This window comes from Lipophrys pholis (genome assembly GCF_963383615.2).
Source record: "Lipophrys pholis genome assembly, chromosome: 1".
Classification (NCBI taxonomy): domain Eukaryota; kingdom Metazoa; phylum Chordata; class Actinopteri; order Blenniiformes; family Blenniidae; genus Lipophrys; species Lipophrys pholis.
In genome coordinates, this window is record NC_137635.1 from 4,892,446 (window position 1) to 4,912,676 (window position 20,231).

Sequence of the window (20,231 nt, forward strand, 5' to 3'; positions counted from 1 at the left end):
TTTACATATTTTTTTTATTGTTGCCTTGGTATATGACAAATCCACCAATTTATCTTCCATTTAAAAATTCAAGTAAATAAGACAAATGCTCACTTCACGGTCGTAACACGCTGAACCTCTCAGAGTGCTAAAGACAAAAATAAACTACACATCAGATTCAAGTGGATATAATGAAGACGCCAAAAAGGTTCAAATTCTCAGGTTCTGTCCGTTAAAAGATGCTGCGGGATAACATGAATATCATACTGAAGGTTTTACAAATAAAGTCAAATATTTATCTACACATCTAAATATGTTTGAGTAACCTAAGCGCAGTAAAATTCGCCTGCTCACATACTGAAATAAATAAAAAAAAAGAAACTACTTACAAGAATTTGTACGTACATCAAACAACAAATATTTGCCAACCAGGGCTTCACATTGAAATAAATAACATCCAAACACACTTTTGTCTCAGGCTGAGAAGACGTTAAGAAATGTTACATTCAGAAATGAGGTCTACAGGTTAAGAAGGGGGACAGGAAGCAGAAAGCTCACAGAAAAGTCCCGTCACGCAGAGTGGATTTCTTTTCTTTTTACGAAACAATATAGTGTGCTTCGCATGAGCGGAGCAGCGTCGTCGCTTTGTGGGATCAAATCTGCCTCACCAATGACAACATGTGAAACCTCTACGCTTACAGTCGAAGGTTTGAAAACTGAGACAGAATCGATCAGTGGCGTCAACACAGAGAAACAGAACTTCACTATTGCACTAAAAGTCAAACTCATCCCTCGGCACAGTTTCATATAAAGTTGTTAGTGGAGTGTGGGCCTCGTTTAACCAAAGAGTTTTCAAATACATTACACTGAGTTTGTTTTTGTTTTTTTTTATGTTTTCAAGAATCAATTCAATGAAATTCAATCTGCCAAATGAATTTTTTTTTTTGTAGCACTGAACAGATCGAGTAGGAATGCATTCAAAATCCTCGATGGATTTAAAAAAATAAATAAAATCATGTACTTTAAGAATAGTAAAGTTGTCTGATTTATGGACTCGAACTTGCGCTTCATTTGTTTACATTTAAATCAGGGGTGTGAAACATAAGGCCCGTGGGCCAAAACTGGCCCGCAAGAGGCTCCAATCCGGCCCTCCAAACCAAATTTGACATATTCCTTCATGAGTCAATAAGACTAAAAATGACAGAAAATCAATGTTAATAACTAAATGCCCAAAAAGTATGTGCTACAGGAACAAAATCTATTCAAATGTCAATGATAAAAAGAGCCCTAAGTTATTAACTTTTAATATTCACTTAAAGGACTTTGAGAAATAAAGAAAACCCTTAAACTCTGTAATAATAACGCAGTCAATGAATACAGCTAGACAATAAAGATACTTCTTCAAAATTAATCGAGAGTAAAAACAGGCCAAAATGGTTCTCGTGCTTCCCTAAAAACTCAATCTGGGCTGAAATAAAAAGTCATAAATACGACGATCGCGGGTAAATAAAAGGAAAATCCGACCTGCTAATCTTTCATCAGGTCAGTTAACACAGAAACATTACACAGGAAAACAAAATGTGCAAAATACTATTTGAAGATGACGCAGCCGTTTTTATCTGCAGAGGATCTTAGAGCTGAAATCATTAATGATCCATTCATAATAATGGACTCAAAAGAAACAAAAAAAACAATGAAGCGACTGTCGCACTGGGCCGTGACAGATCAGGACTGGAGGTGTAGAATCATCATCACGCTCTAAACTAAATCTTTTAATGTAGCTTGAGACTTGTGGAGACTGAGAGCTCAAACGTTTAACATTAGAATCTAAATCCTACAGCCAGCAGACTCCAGTGTGAGCAGCCTGAAGGGACTTGAAGACGATATATCAACAAAATGACAGTTAAACAAGAGTTTCCTCTGTTGCCTAAATGTGATCGTTCTGCAACTCAGCGAGGTCGAAGCTGGAATACGACTTGATCGTTCAGACCAGTTGTCCGCAACTGTTATGATCAAAACAGTTATTTAATTTAACTGGAGCCATAAAGCACGTTTATCCTTTAAAAAGCGGCGAACACAGCCTATGAAGTCTCATATGTATAGTTATGATAAACGCACAAAAACAGTATCTTATGACGCATTGCAATTCAGGATGGCAAACATTGTTATTTCCAGCTGTTTTCGTTCCCGATTGTTGCAGCTTCATGCTTCATTTCCAGCATTTTTGAGATTATTTCCTACATTTTAGCTCCGAACTGAGCAGCTTTGCATGTTTGTTTTTCAATTTTTAAACCTCTTTCCTTTGAGGATCTGCAGACACTAAACTCGGCCCTGTCATACTTAGCTTAACGAACGGCTCACCCCCTGCAGAATAACGCAGAGGGGGGGAAAACAAAAAACATTAACTGATGCGGGAAACTTGACTAATAACTGTGGTGAGAAGTTGTTTCACTGTTGATATTGCACGCTTACAACGCCGTCAAAATGCTGCCTGCGCATCACTCCCCCTTAGGGCAGAAATGGTAGTGTCTTAAAAATAAAATAAAAAAAATGCCTGAAGCTTTTCTGCTTCCAGAATATTGAAAAAAAAAAATTTAATAAAAATACCGGGAACGTATGAATGGGTTGTCACAACTTCGCTGCATCTTTCTGTGAGCTACAGTACGGTGACACTGGAAAACGGCAAGAAAAGAACCGAACAAGCCAGCTTGTCAGACTCCTTCACAAATGCCCTCACACAAATAAAAGCCCCGGGAAAAGAGAGAGAGAGGGAGCAGCGATTCACCCCTCTCAGTCCTCGCACTTCTCTCTTTCCATCTCTCCACCCCGGCAGCCGCTCGCTGCCGGCATCGGGGTCATTCAGACCAGAACGGCGACAATTCAGCCTGAACTGTGTTTAAAACTCCCCGGTCTTTCGGCAAATCGGATGAAACTCAGTCCCTCCAGGATCTCGCGGCCTCCTTCTGCCATCATTGCGGTCAAAACACAATTTGCAGCCACTTTTCCTGGAAAGTTTGAAACGTTTTTCCTTCTTAGCAAATAGTGAATTTTGAAAAAAAAACATATTACATATTACAGAAACAGAAGTAACGTTAATGTTAAGACCCTAAAATACTACTTCTGGGAAACTTATTTAGCACTAACCACAATATTACCAAAAACGGTATTGCTATGTAACTTTGTACATATATTCAGCTTAAGAGGTCTTTATGAGAAAAGGTACACTCAGGGTGTGCGAAGAAACCAGTCGGAAAAAAAAAAAAGTGTATTTACTTCATTTGAGGATCAATTTTTCAATCTGACCATAAGGAAAATATAAAGAACATTTATGGTGAACAACCATATGTAGCTTCTTTGGTTTCTAATTCTACTATAGGTGTTATATGATGACAGTAACTCTGCAAAGTATCATGCAAGCTCTTTCTCGGCACGTCTCAGTGGTAATACCATCCGGCCCAAAGTGATTATGTAACTTCTGGTTAAAGCATTAGAAGTGCAAAAATGTATGGATATCTTTTTCTTTGTTGCAAGGTCAGGATTTTTCTGGACGGACAGTTCAATGTTCCTTGAGCATAACAAGAAGTAATACATCCCCCTAATATAAAGACCAATTAGTAGCCTGCCATTTTTTTTTTTTTTTCACCTTTCTAGACGGGAAATAAAAAAAAAAAAAACTGGCACATCAAAGCATCGCGATGCCGCTTCATCTTTTAAACATGACTTTTTTTTTGTCCTTTCTGTTCTTCAGAAATGGGAGGAATACTTTGCTGCTCTAATACCCCCCCAGATTATTCAAATAACACAGCTGCTAGACGGGACGCTCGGTGGGAGCCACACGGTTTTCCAATCTATCAGGAGGAGCTGGAGCTTCCTGCTCATCACTGCTCTGAAGTGATGCTGGGCAGGTTTTTCCAATCTCGGGCTTGATGTGTCTCGCCTCACCCACCGACTGGGCTTCGATTGAAGCCTCCAATAAGACACGGCGGGGTATTCAGAGGAAAGCTTCCTCCGCGTCCCCCGTTCGTAAGACCCTCTCGTGGAGAAATGGAAGTTTCACAGGTTGTGAAGTCACTTCCTCTCCATCTCATTTGTGGATCTTCCAGTTCCTGAGGAGATGAAGCTTCCAGGCTGCAGGGTTTAGAGGAGAGGGGGGAAGGTGGAGCGGTTGGACCTGCCCCTTAAATGAGGAGGAGGAGGAGGAGGAGGAGGAGGCGGCAGTCTGCAGGAACCTCCCTGCTCCCACCCTGCCCGCTGCCACCCATGCCTTCAGGCCTGCAGCTGCAGACAGATACCCTGCAAAGGAAAGAGAGTTCATCTCCCTGGATTCCTTCCATTCGTTTTCAGAACGTTAAATACACCAGATTCCCACAACAGACGAAACATCATCAACACAACTATGACGAATTGTCATCTATTACATGCTGATGGGTTTTATATATTAGCGTAGATATAAGTGGGCTGAATGATGTTAACTCCTCCTGATATCAAAATTCCAAATATATTGCAAACCATGTTACAAATCCAGGTGATAGTTGGCTGCAGTAGTCTGATGATGAACAGATTTTACACTGCCTGCACTTAAATGACTTAGATTCTTCTTTCAAATGACAACTTGCATATCAAAGTGCAGAATACAGACTTTTCATGGTGCAAATTGACATTTTGCCTACTACGACCTTTCTTTGTATCACCGGGTATCCCCATGCATTTTATCTGAATATATGACTTCATGAGAGCACTGGTCTGTCGGCTTTCCCACAGAGTTTGAGGATCCATCACTTGTAAGAAAATCTACAGAATGACACTTCCCTGCTCAGAACCAGTTTAGTTTTTCTCATAACGTTAGAGGTTAGGGACAACGTACGGTACCTCTGTTGCCTCTCCATGCACAGGCAGAGTGTGAGCCTCACTCCTGGAGCTCTGTCAGAGCCACACAGCATGCAGCTCGATCATCCTTACTCTGGGCAGGGCCGTCCACGGCGCCGCCAGTCGTCATGCTGCGACTGCGACTGGTCAGCTTCTTCAGCTCACTGGCGAAGGAAATTACTTTCTTTTTGTCTTCCCGAACCACCTGGAAGCAGAAGACGAATCGTGTTGATAATGAAATATAGAAATGCTGCAGCAAGCTGGAAATGGGCTTTCTTCATCTGCATAATCGTAAGAGCAGATTTAAAAAAAAAAAGAAAAAGAAAAGGTCTGACACAGATTTCAGTTTCTTAAAAATTCAAATAAAAATGCTCAAGTAGTCCCTTAACCTTTATTTAAAGCGACAGAACATTCAAGGTGTTCACAGAAAATTATTTCAGGTGTTAAAGGACAAAAATAAAAAATAAAAGCAAGACAGCACTTGACTCTACATAGAGCGAACAACAGTACGAGTAATAATAAAAACAAGACAGGCATGGTGAAAATATGCAATAAGATGAAGGAATGAAGACGCTTCTTGCAGGCACATACAAAAAAAAAAAAAAATCCAAATTAAATACATAAACAGCAGTTACAGATAAAAGTGTAAGCTTAAGCGACTCACAAAGCTGTAACAGTTAGTACGACAAGAAAGAGACAAAAGCACTGACAGTCGACCATCAGAAACTGAAAAAGTCTCTACCACTGGAGAGTGGCGATCAGCTTCAGAGCTGCTACCTGCTCCTTGAGTTTCAGAATGAACTTCCCGGCTCCCCGCCAGCGGCTCTGGGCTTGGTAGACGCACTCGTGATCCAGCAGCGCGCGCTGAAGAGGCTTGGGGGTGGAGGACTTCTTGGAGCCGGCGTTATTGGCCACTTCCTCCATCAGGACGTAGTCACACGGGTTGGGATTTGACAGGATACTGTAGGAATACTTTGCTTTTGTCAGTGTCTGGTTGAAAGAAGAACAGGAAAGAGAAAATAGAGCAGGTGAATGAGTAAAGACTCTACAAGCAAGCGCATATAAAAAAAATGTTTTAATTTCTTTCCTCTGGGGGGCGCCGGTGACCTTCAGCAAGAGACAACGTCTGAGTCAGGAGATTGCTTTTCCTTAAAACGGTTTTATCTTTTTTGGGCCACATTCCAAATTCATTGGTGTTAATTCTCAAAACAAAAACTCTTTTTTGGTGTTTGAATCAGAAATAGAGCAATACACTGCAACTCTATCTTAGACACAAAGCCAAAAAAGCTCTTCAAACAATGAATGTCTGTACTATATTTAATGTATTTATAGGGAAAGTACTCTTGTATTTTTTTCTTTAAATTTATTTTTCTGTATTGTGCATAATTTTCCATTTTTCTCTTATCTACTCTCTCGGTGGTAAAAGTTTATTTGCCTTTGTAATAGACTTAAAAGTGTAACTGCCACTTTAAGAGACGAGGTGCAAAGATTACTATCCTAGGTACTTGATTTATTTGAATCAAAAAGCACATTAAAAAGCGTGGAAGAGTGAGCTACGACTTTTGTTCATGATTCGGGAAAACTATTTCCGCAAAAATCGCAAAAAAACGTGAAAAATTGTCCAGTCGAAGTGAATGAGATTTTGGTGAAAAAAAAACAAAAAACTGGGGATACTAGTCGGCAGCGAGCGGCGGGCACACGCAACATTTGATCTGAAATGTTCAACTATTTCCTTAAAATAGAACATTTGATCTGAAATGTTCTACTATTTCCTTAAAATAAAATTTCACCTGCTGTATGATGTCTTGCGCTGTGCTGTAGCGCGGGGCCTTGATCACAGTGTGAGGTTGTTCTGGTGAAACTTCGTGGACCTGGACGAAGAACATGTCATCCTCTCCCCCACCTCCTCCTCCTCCTCCGCCTCCACTTCCTCCGCCGCCTCCCCCTGCTCCTTCTCTGCAGCCCACAGTGGTGTCCTCCTCTCCTTCCAGCACCGCGTTTTTCTCATTCAAGTTCTACAAAAACACACAAATACACGTCTGAGCAACACGGGTGAGGTTTACCGACATGACACAGGCACCAGGGGGAGACAGAGTCCACGAAGTGGGACGTATGCGAAGGGACGCATGATAACACACTGTGTGTACCTCCTCTCTGGGTTTGAGACAGATCCTCCCCACGTAGCCCTCCTCGGAGCTCCAGCTGTAAATCAGCCGGACCACCTCCTCCTCCGGGGCTAACGAGCGATACTGAGCGCAGCGCTTCACCTCGCTGCGTTCCTTCAGCAGGGGAACCCTCTCCTCGCACAGGAAGCACTCGCACGGGTTCCCGGCCGGTGTCACGATCTGAGGAGAAGAGATTTGTGGATTATTGACATCTCAGTTTTAGGCATCATGATAAAATGAAACATCCAGGGGTGGGAAAGTGTCGCCTTGCTCTAATGTCAAAGGTGCTCAACGTATGACTCACTGGTATGTGTGTATGCATCGGGCCTCCTCCCTCAATATTTATCTTCTCCTTTGAACAGGGAACTGGAAAATATATGCAATAATCTAGACTGATCTTCAGTGTAGAATCAGAGTTTTTTATGTTTTATAATCTATGTCTGTTAATTACTACACTGACTGTTGCTGGTATCTGGGCCAAGCCTCCCTTCAAGCAGAGATCTTCATCTCTGTAGGACTGCCTACTCAAATAAACATGTCTTGGTGATAATAAATAAAAACCACTACAACCAAATACTGTAATAGATGTGGCAGGGAGAGCTACTGGCATAAACTAAAGGTTCAAGGTTAGGGAAATGATTACGGCCTGACAGTGACTTGTATCTATAAGGTATAACCTTTTTATTCCAAACTGGATTAAGTAAAATCCGACTTAACTATGACTGAGATTGCTCAGGATGCCTACAAAACTCAGAACCGATTGAACAATATTTACTTTAATGCATCCCTATGGTGAACCTCTACAATCAAAACTTCTAAGACTGATTCGTTCACACACATTTCACCAGAATACAAACCATGTCCAGCAGCTGTTTGGCAGTGGTCTGCTCGGTGACACAGAAAACGGTGAAGGGCTCGGGACCGGGAGCTCCGTGCACCGTCACCCGGTGCTGCCGGGACGCGTGCTTCTCCTCGGAGCTGAATAGCTGTGGAGCAAAGCAGCAGGTTCATGCCGAATACACCGACAAGACAGAGGTTCCTACTTCAGTAGACAGTCCGTCTTTACTTTCCCTCTTATTTTCTTGTAAGATAGCACGATATCACAAAAGCTAAGAGCGCTAGATTCAAAGTCACGATGCGGCTGACAGCGCCAGCAGGACTTCTTTGAACATTCTTGGACTGCAGTCTTCTGCACTTCAAATATTAATGAATGTGTGCCAATAAGAGGGTTTTGAAGTCTTTAAAAGTGCAGTCGACAGATCAAACACGCTCTGAACGAGATCAGAATAAAAGTCTTACCAAAGTCGAGGGAGTAGCGCCCCCTGCAGGACCCTCCTCCGTCCTGTGGCTGTAGATAAATAAGCTGGACACCTCGAGTGGCTCGTTGTGTTGTGTTCTCAACTGGACGTGTCTGTAACCTGAAACACACCAAAACAACATTCTGAATGTAGAATCGGCAATCTCCGAAGACATTCATTTAAAAGGGGTCAAATTATCCAGCTTTTCAACACTTTCACATGGTCTCGTTGGTCCAAAAATGATGTATTCAAAATTTATTGCCCCAAATCCAACTTTTCCTTGATTTCTTCGGGAATACTGGATCAAAGGCGCTGCATTCAGAATCTGCTGTGTCTGTGTGAGCTGGACTGACTCCGCCCACACATGCCCATCTTGGGAAGGGGAGGAAGTACTTCCTCCCGTGGTGCCATGTGCCAGAGCAGAGCTGCCTAATTGTGGGAGGAGTCAAAGGGAGGGCCTACCTTGACTGTGATTGGCTAACCCTCTGATGACACTTTATAGGGTTTGATGTCTGATTGGCTGGTTGGAGCAACACACTTTTTAAAAACTGAAACAAGCCAGGGAGAGAGAGGACAGACTGTCTTCACTTGTGGGGCGTCATTCCACGTATGGGGACGATTAGTACTGTTGGAAAACTTTTAGAAATTGAATTTTGCATAATATGACCCCTTTAAAAGAATCAGGCGTGGAGGGTTTGCATCGTTTCTTGGACACACGCCGACCTGCTTTGAGAGCTTTTAGCGGCAGCGTCCTCTGCGCAGTGGTTTGGGAGCTGTTGTTCTCCACCACAGCAAAGCGCAGAAAGCACATCTCCTCGAAGTGCACGGTGAACTGGAAATGCTCGCTCCACATGGGGTTGAGGGTGTTGCGGTGGATGGGTTTCGTGCGGAAGTGGCAGCTGTCGACGGGCATGCCGAGAACATCCACCTCGATGCAGGGGCTGCCGGCGGTGTTGCCGGGACAGACGTTCTGTCCGGACACGATCTGCGGAAGGAAAAAAGGTGGGTGGGGGGAAAAAAAGAAGAGGTGTGATGTGACAGATGATCAAGCTTATCTTTACTTCCATCTGATTAAAACCTACGAAAGCCAAAGCAGCCAGTGAAGTCACTCCGACCTTCCAACGGAGACTCTGTGTTCTTTTACACTAATTCCCTCAGTCTCTCTTCTCTTTCACTCTTTTATGAGTGTGAGATCATTCCTCCGCTTAAACTGCAGCTTTGCCACATTAGTGGTCGACTCCTCGAAGAGTTGAGCTCCAAACAATACGCATGTTAGACAAGGACCCATGTTGTGCACGTCACTAAAAATACCCGTTAGTAAAGTTACTTTACTAGTAACTGGAAATAAGTTAGTTCTTTCCAACACAGCTGTATTATTTTACTATAACTGTGCTCTGTCCAACTGATGACAAAAGAAGCAGCAACACCAGCTGGGATGAACTCCTCATGTGCCGACAGCTCTTCAGATTAATGAGGCTCTCCTCCTACACTAAAGAGGAATTTAGTAGGAACAATTAATATGATGGATGTAGCTAATGCTAAAGCTAACAATTGCTTCATCAACAGGACACGAAGAGACAACATCTCTACAACAGTCTAACACAGTTCAAACGCTTGAGCCTTTCCTAAACCTTTTGTTTTAATCCATTTCATAATCTTAATCGCTTAAGATTGTTAATCGCCTTTTTTTAATGTATTTTCTTGTAAAGCCCTGTAAAATTCCTTGTATCTGAATGGTGCTATATAAATACATTTGTCTTGCCTTACTTTAAAACAAAATGTGACAATGATTTTTTTAATTTTGTTTTATTTATTGTCATTTATTTTGTCTTTACAGCCCCTAGTGTCACTGTTCAGCAGTGTTTTTGGAACATTTTCTTCTAAAAAGAAGAAAAGATCACGTAAATGGTACAAATGAAACACCCAAGTATAGTTTACTCCCATTATCAATTACTAAATCACATTACTATTGTTTAATAATAAACTTCTATTTGAAATTTGAAATTTATGTCCAGCAAAGTCCAAATAATGATGTCCGGTTAGGTTTCAATAATGTCACTTCTAATGTACCTAAATGTAATTGTTTGAGGCTGCTTCCACTTGCAGTGAGGATTTTATGTTGTAATCACACAGCAGATCCACTCTGTGGAAGAACCACAACCACTTTCACTCTAATAGACACAATAGGAATACTTAAGAAGAGTGTGTGTGTGTGTGAGTGTGTGTGTGCGTGTGTGTTTCAGTGTTCAGTCAATAAGGCAGGAGGGAGGGGAAAGACCAAAGAGGGACTTTCAGTGCCAAATACCTCAGATTAAATGCATTTCATAAAGAAATCTTTGAACCGGACGAATGTATATACAAATGAAAACATCTGTAAACAGAAGCACTTATGACTGGTTCAGCATCACTCCCTGGGAAAAATTATCTGCACCTCTTCTGAAATTGACTGCAAGAAAGAGGCAAATAGAAAAAGGTACGAATAGGCCAGAGGGAACTGGAACAAAAATCGAAAGCGTAAACAAATACAGATAAAGTGGTCATGTCGCATCGCATGTCATCTTAACGGACCGTGAGGGAATAGACGGCGGGGCTCATCTTCTCCACATCCCTCTCCATCGGACAGAACTGCTGATAGAGCGGGCAGCTCCGGTCCCAGAGCACCGCCGGCTTCAGGACGTAGCCGCAGCCACCGTTGGCCTCGAACAACGCCGTGTTCAACTGCATGGGAAGATCTAAGTGGATAAAAACAGAGAGAGAGAGAGAGAGAGAGAGAGAGCAATTAAAAAAAAAAAAGAAGATTGAGTTGATGATATTTAGATGTAATCGGCTCAGAGCGGATGGTAACTAATGGGGAAAAGTATGTCCAGTATATAACTGGTTAAACTTAAGTTCGAAAGGGAAAAATTGAGAAATGGGAAGACAGTGGGAGTGAAAGTAGAGCGAGAGAGAGAGAGAGAGAGAGAGAGAGAGAGAGAGAGAGAGAGAGAGAGAGAGAGAGCAGGAAGAAGGAAATGTGTTTCGATGTAATATCCTTTTTAGTGAAAATAACTTCATCTGTCAGGGCCCAGATGACAAACACTGACATCAGAGGACTTCTGAGAAGGGAGAGGAAGATAAAATATGAAAATAAAAAATAAAAAACAGGGAGGAACTGAGGAGGCAGAAACAAGAAAAGAGTGAACCAATTTATTCACTCAAATAAAGCGCTGTCATCTGTTTATATGTCCATTCTGGGGTATTTTAAGTCCAAAAATAATGAGAAAGCCACAAAAGTTAATGGACTGACTAACCACAGGTCAACTGGTTTCAAACCTTGAAAAGGTTAACAGACACAAACCAGTAAACATGCTGCTACGTCATTTTTAATTTCAACACCAACAGAGTTTTTTTTTTTTTGTCTTATCTAAGGCTATTAAACTAGACACGAATTCTCCCTATACATCTTGAAGGTGAACTCGTGGTTGCTAGGCAACATGCTTGGATTCATTTGGTCATATTTGGCAGTGACAAGAGTACTTTCTGTTTGAAATTTGTATCACTACCTCTGTTGCATGTCTATTTTTTAAATGTCTGATACTGTTGTGGGTATTTTTGTATATTTTCTGTGCAATAATCATCTTGGGTATCCAAGCCAATCAATACCAACATTGTTGTAAAATATTGTCAGTTATTTTCTTGTTTCTGTAATTTTGTTACTGTTATTTTTAATATGGATTATTATTGCCCCTATTCTTTTTATAACTGCTTTGCTGCTGCAAAGAAGGTCTTTCACTCCATTTGGAGAATCGTGGAATTTGAAGAAATTAATAGTGTCTTTGGTGAATTCTGTACGATTTTGCATTTATAGGTGAGTATATGTTTGAATGCAACAACTCTGTGATCCACGTTTTCTGCATCTCAAAAATCAAAGAGCCATTAAAGAGTCATTCTAAGACTTTTCTTGCATCCAGTCAAGACAAAACAACAAACAGCAATCAGCTGAAACTCGACTGCCAACTAGTGCACAAAACTGCCATTTTTCAAATCTTAAAGCAAGCATCATTATGATGCTTGCTTTAAGATTTGAAGAATAGCCTTGGGGTTTGTTTTTTATCTAATTCAAAAGGGAGTAAATAATGAATTTTGACTGTTAATACTGTTTTATCCTCCACTGACAAAGAGCTCAAATGTTCTCCTAACTATAAAAAGCCTCTATGGACATGGTCCTCACCGTCGGTCTGATAGTTGAGCGCCACCAGCTGGATGCCGTGCAGCCAGAAGAGCAGCGGGTTCGGGTTGGTGGAGTCGATCCTGGTGGCGGCCGGGTACGTCCTGAGCAGCTGGCTCGCCGTGTGCTGGATTAGCTTCTGCGAGTAGCGCCGGCACAGGCGCTTGGCGGCGTTTTCGTTGACGGACGAGATGTGGTAGCACTTGGGCGTGCGGATGATGGCGCTGAGGGAGGTGGGGGGGTTGAGGGTAGGAGACGTTTGTTGCTCTTCCCAGCTCAGCCGCTCAGAACCACCTGGGGGGGGAGGAGGAGGGGGGGAGGTTACGTAACGCAGGTTTTATGTTATTCATGTATGCACACACTCCAACAAGAGTGCAGCTTACCTTTGCCAGGAGTGCGGTTCTGGGTCGTGGCCTCCCCTGTGGTGCTGCTTCGAGAAGGAGCTGTACCAAATATGGACTTCCTGCTCTTTCCTCGGTCCTTCCCTCGGCCGGAGCCAGCTGGAGACAGCGTGGCCAGGCCTGGGATCGCACATGAGCAGAGGAAGGGAGAGAATAGTCAATAATGCAACACCGATACTAAATAAAAGACACAACATTACCATCTTTTTTCCCCCTCAGTTTTATTCTAATAACGCCCAGACGTTATTAGACACATTTTTCTCTGAACCAAATCATTGCATTCATAAAGTTGTTTCTCTGCCTTTCTGGTAGTTCAGCAAAATTCTTCCTATTCATTTGTCCTATTCTATTTATTTCAAATATTTTCTATTCTGGAAAGCAACTTCTAAAATGTGTGAAACTTGAGATGATAAGAGCCTGATAAACATTTCGACATTCTTAACATAAAGTTTTGATATATTGCATATATTGTGTGCAATAAATCTGAAAGCTACGTATATCCAAGACAATCACAATAGCTACACACAAAAAGTGGCAAGTGCATCTGAAATCACTCCAGACACAACTACGGTCTAAACTGGGCCGCTTGCCTCGCTTTGACCCTCTCAGCTCTCAGGTCCGTGGAAACAGTAAACAAATAAAATACCAGTGGAAACACGGGTCGGTTTATAAGGGCAGATGTCATTTAAAAAGCAAAGACGAGACTAACACAGGAGACGACAAATGAGGGAGGGAAAAGAGAGGAAAGGAGAGATAACGGGCGATATTTAAGGGACAAAGGGAAATATTCCCGATAAATACTTCAGTGGAATGAAGATAAATTCCAGCGAAGCACTAAGATTAAAATGGAAACCATCGCGCTTCACTGGAATGTAAAGTCAAACGTTATGAACTGCAGAGTTGTATTAATACGTCTAAAATTAAACGCAGGGTTTCATTTGGATAGTTTCAACATTAGGCCCATTGAAAGACATTTATAAAGCAGTTAAGTATGCAGCCACCAGGACGGTTCCTCATTGCACAGCTCCACTGTTATTGTGTCGTTCGGGGAATAACAGCACAATAAGCATCTTTCCCATGGGGAGAAGCAGAATCATCATCTTGGTGGGTGTCCTGTGTGGGATAGTGTTTGCCGTGTAACACAGGGATATTAAATGACTTGCAATGAAAAAAAAATTAAAAATCCCAGGACATGAAGAAAGACTTGACCTCTTCAATATAACATGGGAGTAGATAAGAGTGTAGAAAAGAGAGACAAAAAGTTTATTCATAAAGAATAAGTTACTTTTGTAGTGGGGGGGGGTGATATATATTGAAGTGAGAATAATCATTTAAAATGAGATGGAAAGGACTGATTCGTGACATATTCTCCTCCCTACCGGGGAACTTGACGGCCTGGCAGTAGATGACGAGGTCGGAGAGCTCCTGGGCAATCTGTCGACTCTCCTTCTTGTTCTGAGGAAGGTAAAACTCTTCGCCCAGCTCCATGTCAAACACCTGCAGGGGAAGGAGGAAACACACCGTGGATGGTAGTGGTGCCAGTTTACCTGAGGAGTGAGTGACAGCATACAGAAGCACAGGCTAAACTGCAAGGATGAACGGAAGCGAACAGGCTTTTCTTTTAGTTTCGTACCTTATACTAGATTTCATGGTTTATTTTCCTTTTTGCTTGTGTGAACTTCAAAATCTATCTTTGCTTATTAAAGAAACAACCGAACAATCAGCACCTATTGCTGAGGCGGAGGGAAAGATCTATCTTTCTTTTTAAGTGGAAGGGATGCATCACTTATTTTATTGCTTCTTTTTTATTGCAAGCGGAGTAATATCCCCTTTTCAAGGTGATTAAAGCTACTTCACCAGCGAATAAAACACATCAAATGAATGAAAATTTATCGACTGAAAATCCAAGTTAAGCTGACCTGCCACTTATCAAGAGAAAAAAAAAAACGACTCACTTTAAAAAAACACGCAAGAACACATAACCTTCAAAATCCAACTCCGAATAAATTACACATTAAAGAGTTTTATTGCTTAAACCTGCTATGATGTTCGTTTAAAAAAAGCATAACCGTTTTTACTAAGTAATTACTGTACGCCTGCAGTAGTTATACATGTTACACTTATAGTTGTTCACTTTGTGTTAAATTGTCTTTTTAAACAGCCTTCGTTTCATTTACAATGTTTTCTATTATCATGATTTCTAGAAAAATCAAAATTACAAAATAAAATTCCACATGCTGCTGAGAGACTCATCCCTCATTGAAAACATCCTTTCTCTGGTTTCTTGACAAATCGCAGGTGTCAAAATCATTTTAGTTCAGGGGGCCACATGCAGCCAAATTGAGTGGATTCGTCAGGTGAAATAGTGTCATATTAACCTTTATATTTAAACTTGAAAGTTGTTCTTGAAAGTATACATGATTAAAAAAAAATTATTATTTTCCCAAAACCAAACAATTGCTACCAAAAATGACTACAATCTCAACATAAAGCCAATTTTAATTATAGTTTTTGGTGCAAAATACAGCAAAAGTCAAAAAAAGCTGTTGCTTTACACACGTTTTAACAACCTCATCCTGACAACATGGCTTTGAGGAACGAGGTAGTTAACTTCCATGTCAATATCTCAGCTCTGGACTCAGTGTTACATTTGTATTTGTAAAAATAAAAAATAAAAAATAAAAAATAAAAAATAAAAAATAAAATTGAAATTTTTTAAATTCTAATTGCATTGATGAGTCTTGCTCATAATTGGAGTGTGTACCTTTCCTTTGCTCTGCACAGTGCTGTCAGCCTTTTTCATCCTCTTGGGGATTTCATCGACAGGCTGCTCTTCTTTGTCTGCAGGGCTCTTTCCCTCAGGTTTGTCATCCAGCAGGTTATCTGCACAAACAAAAACAACCAATTACTTAGAAGGGAAACCAAACCAGGCAGACGTTCGTAGAAATGGAAGGTAAACAGACAGTAGGGGAGCTGAGGGTTCGTATCAAACAGTTGACAACAGAAGCCATGAGTGCAAAGCAAGACAGTCGCAAATGAAAAACAAACTGAAGCTGCAGCACAAACTAATTGATGAGGGGCAATATTAAACTTTTTGTTCAAAACGTAAGATTTTTTTATCAAAGTAAAATGGTTTACAGCAGTAAAACCATGAAAATGAGAAATAATTCTCAACACCGACAGATACAAGCCCTTCTCTCTCCTTCAGGACACATTCTCTCCTCTGTACACATAGAATAAGTCTGCATGTTTGGAATTACATAACAGTAAGTCAAAACATATTGAAAGCCAATACCAACACTCTCTATGCGCCTTGTGTATAAGTAGCATAGCAGAGAAGATTAGATCCAGAAATGAACCTGTCAAAGACACGAATACATGAAAAGAAAATTGGACCTTGGAGCTGGTGGTCCAGTTCTGCTTGATATACTGTACATTTAATCACCATTAAGACATAATGTGTTTCAGAAGAGGTACATTTAGCATCTGGGAATCTAATTCTTGGGGAATTGAGTAAATAACCGGTAGGAAAAATTTAGAGTTCATGTTTACAATTTTGTGGTATTATCTTGGTTTTTATTAACGTGGTGACACAGATCATTTCAGTGGAGCTCCATGAATGAGTAGACTAAAACATTACAACTGGGCAAACACGCTGAATGTGCTTCCAGTCTCCATAATCGCAGTGGGTGTGTTTGCCCGGTGGGTGGAAACCTTTAGCACAGGTGGGAACCATTTCAGAATAATTTGAGAAGGAAAACAATGAACGGTTATCTATAAAATCCCCTGCTGTGTGCAGAGCATGTCCCCGAGCAAACGCACCTCCTCACTTAGTCAGCAAAGTCTCTGGGCTGTAAACAGGAGCCACAGCAGGGAGTTCTTCCCTCTGCTCTAATTCCTCCTACACAATGATCGCAGCCAAAAAAAAAAAAAAAAAAAAAAAGACATCTCTAAACATTCTCATCACAAAAACGGGTTTGATTCTTGACATTTGCCGTCTTGTGTGAGAAATAGTTTTAGCTACAGGATTTAACCTTTGGTTGCTTTTTGAAAAACAGCAGCCAGAAAAGAGTTTGCGACTAGAAGACGAAGCTCCCACTGAGCCGGAAGAGCTCAGCAGCTTATGACTGCAGCGTCAGCTGATGTGGAACACTGGGCCTTGTGAAGAGCGGAGGCAGTGAAAGTGAACCAAGTAACATCAAATCAAAACCTTGAGATGCTGTTATGCGTGTTTGTAAGGTCCATGACCGGTAAGGTCTTCTGACGGGAGAGGAGCACTTCTGGGACTGGGACCGGGACAGGGTAGTTTCCCCTGGTCTGTTGTTTAGTGCAGGGGCAGTGCGGGGCCTGAGAAACCAGATGGCTTTGTTTTGTTTCCCTGATGAGCCTGCCCAGCCAGTGGCGGGGTCACAGACAAATACAGTACGGCGGGAACGGAGAAGGGAGGTGATGTGTTTGTGGAAGAGGGAGAAATGGAGGGAGACCATGCTGACAGCATATTGTGTTAACACAAACTAAATGTGTGTTGTTTTGTTAGAAAAACAAAACCAAAAAAAACCCCACATTTGACTCTGATATCACACACAATCAAAAGCAGATACGACCTTCCCATATTGTCCATATTAAACATTTTTGATATCATAAACAAACTGGATTAATTCTGAGGCAGATCATATATAATGCACTGTATCACACACACACACAAACAAACCAGAAACAGACACAGGACGACAGCACGAGCTCACACAAACATCATCAGGCTGTAAACAGTGTTCACAGTGAGTGAATTTAACTATTCTTGAAGGTGGCCACACAGACACTGACACGTCACACGTTACTGCTGCAAGCTGGGAGGTTCAGATGCTTTGAACGGCTGCAATTACACAACGGCGATAAAACAAATGCGCCACTATATCTAAACTCTCCTGATGTCACAGACCAGCATTTGTTAGCAATCCAGTGGTTATAAATGGGCTCGCATGTTGAGTCTGTAAAAGTGCTGCAAGGCAGAGCAATGGCTGCACAAAGCTGAAGTTTTCCTGTGTGAGAATCTGCACTGCGGCTATATATATATATATATATATATATATATATATATATATATATATATATATATATATATATATATATATATATATATATATATATATATATATATATATATATATATATATATAAGAACACCGGCCTTCGAAAAAATGGTGAAATATAATATGCCAATAGAAAAAGTGAAATTATCCTAATCTTGCGAGATGGGTGGAGTTTGCTTGTTGTTCTTCATACCACAATCCAGTCACTCAAACGGTCAGTAGTCGGATAGTAAATAAAGTTTAAATCTAAGCAGTGAAGCTCAAAAAATGACTTGATTTAAGGAACTAAATGGCAAGATTGCATATGCAATAAGAGAACATGGCATTTAACACTAAATGGCAATGTCTGTGGCACTGCTAGACATCATGCAAGACATTTATTCAAACTCTTATATGATCCAATGCTGGACTGTGTTGGTTCCTATAAGACAGGTTATTTTGTGTTAACTACTTGACCTTAGACTGTAAAAAAAAATGTACATTAAATTAGTCGACATGTCCGATACCAGATAAATGTAGTCAACTATTACAACTAGTTGTCCCAACCCTAGTTTGAATGACCCACAACCCAAACGTTAAATCCATTCTGTAATGAAGAGAAATGAAATTAAAGATTTATTTTAGTTTTTGATGCCACAGGTTATATAATAGTAATGTGTGGAACTGCTGGTCAACATTAAAGTCAAGTACAACGTGGCAGAACTTGGCATGTTGTCCACAAAAAGCAGGAAGGTGGAAAAAAAAAAAAAAAAAGAGAGCAAAGATGCACTATATCTCTTCAACCAAGTTTTTCCTCTGCAGCTGCTCAGTGGTGGACAAGCGCGGTGCTATTATGATGCAACTTAACCACCATGACATATTGTGGACTTCTATTCCGCCGGTCTGCACTTGTATTTGCTCATGTAGTATTTTTGGACGATATAAAGGATCATAAAGTTCTCATTTTGTTGATAAAAGGGTCAAATAAAGCACAAGCTCCCACCACATGTCAAAAACAGAGGAAAACGGCGGCACACAGAGAGGTGCAACAAGACTGTGAAATTACCTTCCAGGCAATAAGAGGCAGTAGAAGCTGTGAGGCCGTCGGCTAAGTGGGAAAACAAGTACGATAAAATAGCAAAGGAATGAAAAGTTAGAAGAGGGTCATCGTAAAATAGATTTGAGTGTTAACAAGAAGGGAGGCAGAATGAAGCATCAGGCAGAAACTGATTTAAAGGTTAGAACAGGAGACTCTTGAGCAGTGCTGAAGAGGTGCACTCGTTTTGTGATTCGATCATACCGCGGCTCTCCGTACCATCTGATAAAGACTCGTAGTCATAGTCGTACTCGTCTTCCTCCTCTTCTTCCTCTTCGTTGGTGTGGTTGCTGGGGGACGTGACGCCTGGTGACCCGTTGCTTGCCTGGGCTTGCATGTGAGCCAGCTGGTGGGCCTGTGAAGGAGTTGGAAAAAAGGAGATTATGCGAACACATAAGCTCAAGCTTTGAAGTGCATTATATACAGAAAGATACTGATATTCCTATAGCAGTTTGGTATGATGAGTTTAACTTTGAAGGCGGGTATTATTCATGCAAGAAGCTCTTTATTCTCGAAGCAATAAAGTAGAAGAGAAAGTCCAACTTAGAGATCCATGTGTCTACACACACTGAATGCAGTTTTGTTCCATACCTTCTGTTTGAGTATGTCCACAGGCGCTTGATGGGCCTTGAGCTTCTTGTTCTTGAGGAGAATCATCCCACGCAGCTGCAGCGGCGACGGCAGGTGAGGGTCGTCACTGAAGTCGCTTTCAAAGAGGAAGCGCGTCACAAGGCGTTCTCCGAACACCGCCTAATGGGAAGACATTGAAGGAGAAGGGAGGTGACGTCGGCAGAATCCAGCTCAATGATGGCGAGACATGCCGAGTGGAGGGAGGGGGAAAAACACATTTCTGCAGAAGAATCCTTAACTTGAGAAAATGAAAGTGCTTTTATCGGTACAAAACAACATTACAAATAAACACGGCCGCGGTGATGTAAGCCGGCCTGAGGCACAGAGCGGTCTGAACATAAAAGACTTTTGGTTATCAAGCTACTCAGAAGTCGGTCTCCAGGGGGGATGAAACGCTGGGAAGTTTCGGCAGATGAAAGCGGGATGATATTCCATGATGATGTATCTGTCGTGCCCAGATATGTGTGGCCCTGAGTGTACTGAGTTACTTTAAAAAAAAAGAAAGAAAAGAAAAAGACGG

The 20,231-nt window shown here is 41.4% G+C and overlaps 1 protein-coding gene across 1 annotated transcript in view; it reads right to left on the minus strand.

Annotated features, from left to right (window-relative positions):
• Window positions 1-3,709: 3,709 nt before the first annotated feature.
• Window positions 3,710-20,231, minus strand: part of plce1 (phospholipase C, epsilon 1) — a gene marked incomplete at its 5' end in the record, with an annotated part of 68,672 nt that continues 52,150 nt past the window's right edge. The window contains 16 exons of the mRNA XM_080479507.1: window positions 3,710-4,272; window positions 4,849-5,050; window positions 5,623-5,835; window positions 6,636-6,761; window positions 6,810-6,860; window positions 6,993-7,190; window positions 7,868-7,996; window positions 8,310-8,428; window positions 9,032-9,293; window positions 10,877-11,040; window positions 12,519-12,809; window positions 12,899-13,036; window positions 14,296-14,413; window positions 15,681-15,799; window positions 19,301-19,436; window positions 19,673-19,831. Coding sequence (XP_080335633.1) covers window positions 4,886-5,050; window positions 5,623-5,835; window positions 6,636-6,761; window positions 6,810-6,860; window positions 6,993-7,190; window positions 7,868-7,996; window positions 8,310-8,428; window positions 9,032-9,293; window positions 10,877-11,040; window positions 12,519-12,809; window positions 12,899-13,036; window positions 14,296-14,413; window positions 15,681-15,799; window positions 19,301-19,436; window positions 19,673-19,831 — 2,388 coding nt within the window. The remainder of the gene's footprint in view (window positions 4,273-4,848; window positions 5,051-5,622; window positions 5,836-6,635; window positions 6,762-6,809; window positions 6,861-6,992; window positions 7,191-7,867; window positions 7,997-8,309; window positions 8,429-9,031; window positions 9,294-10,876; window positions 11,041-12,518; window positions 12,810-12,898; window positions 13,037-14,295; window positions 14,414-15,680; window positions 15,800-19,300; window positions 19,437-19,672; window positions 19,832-20,231) is intronic.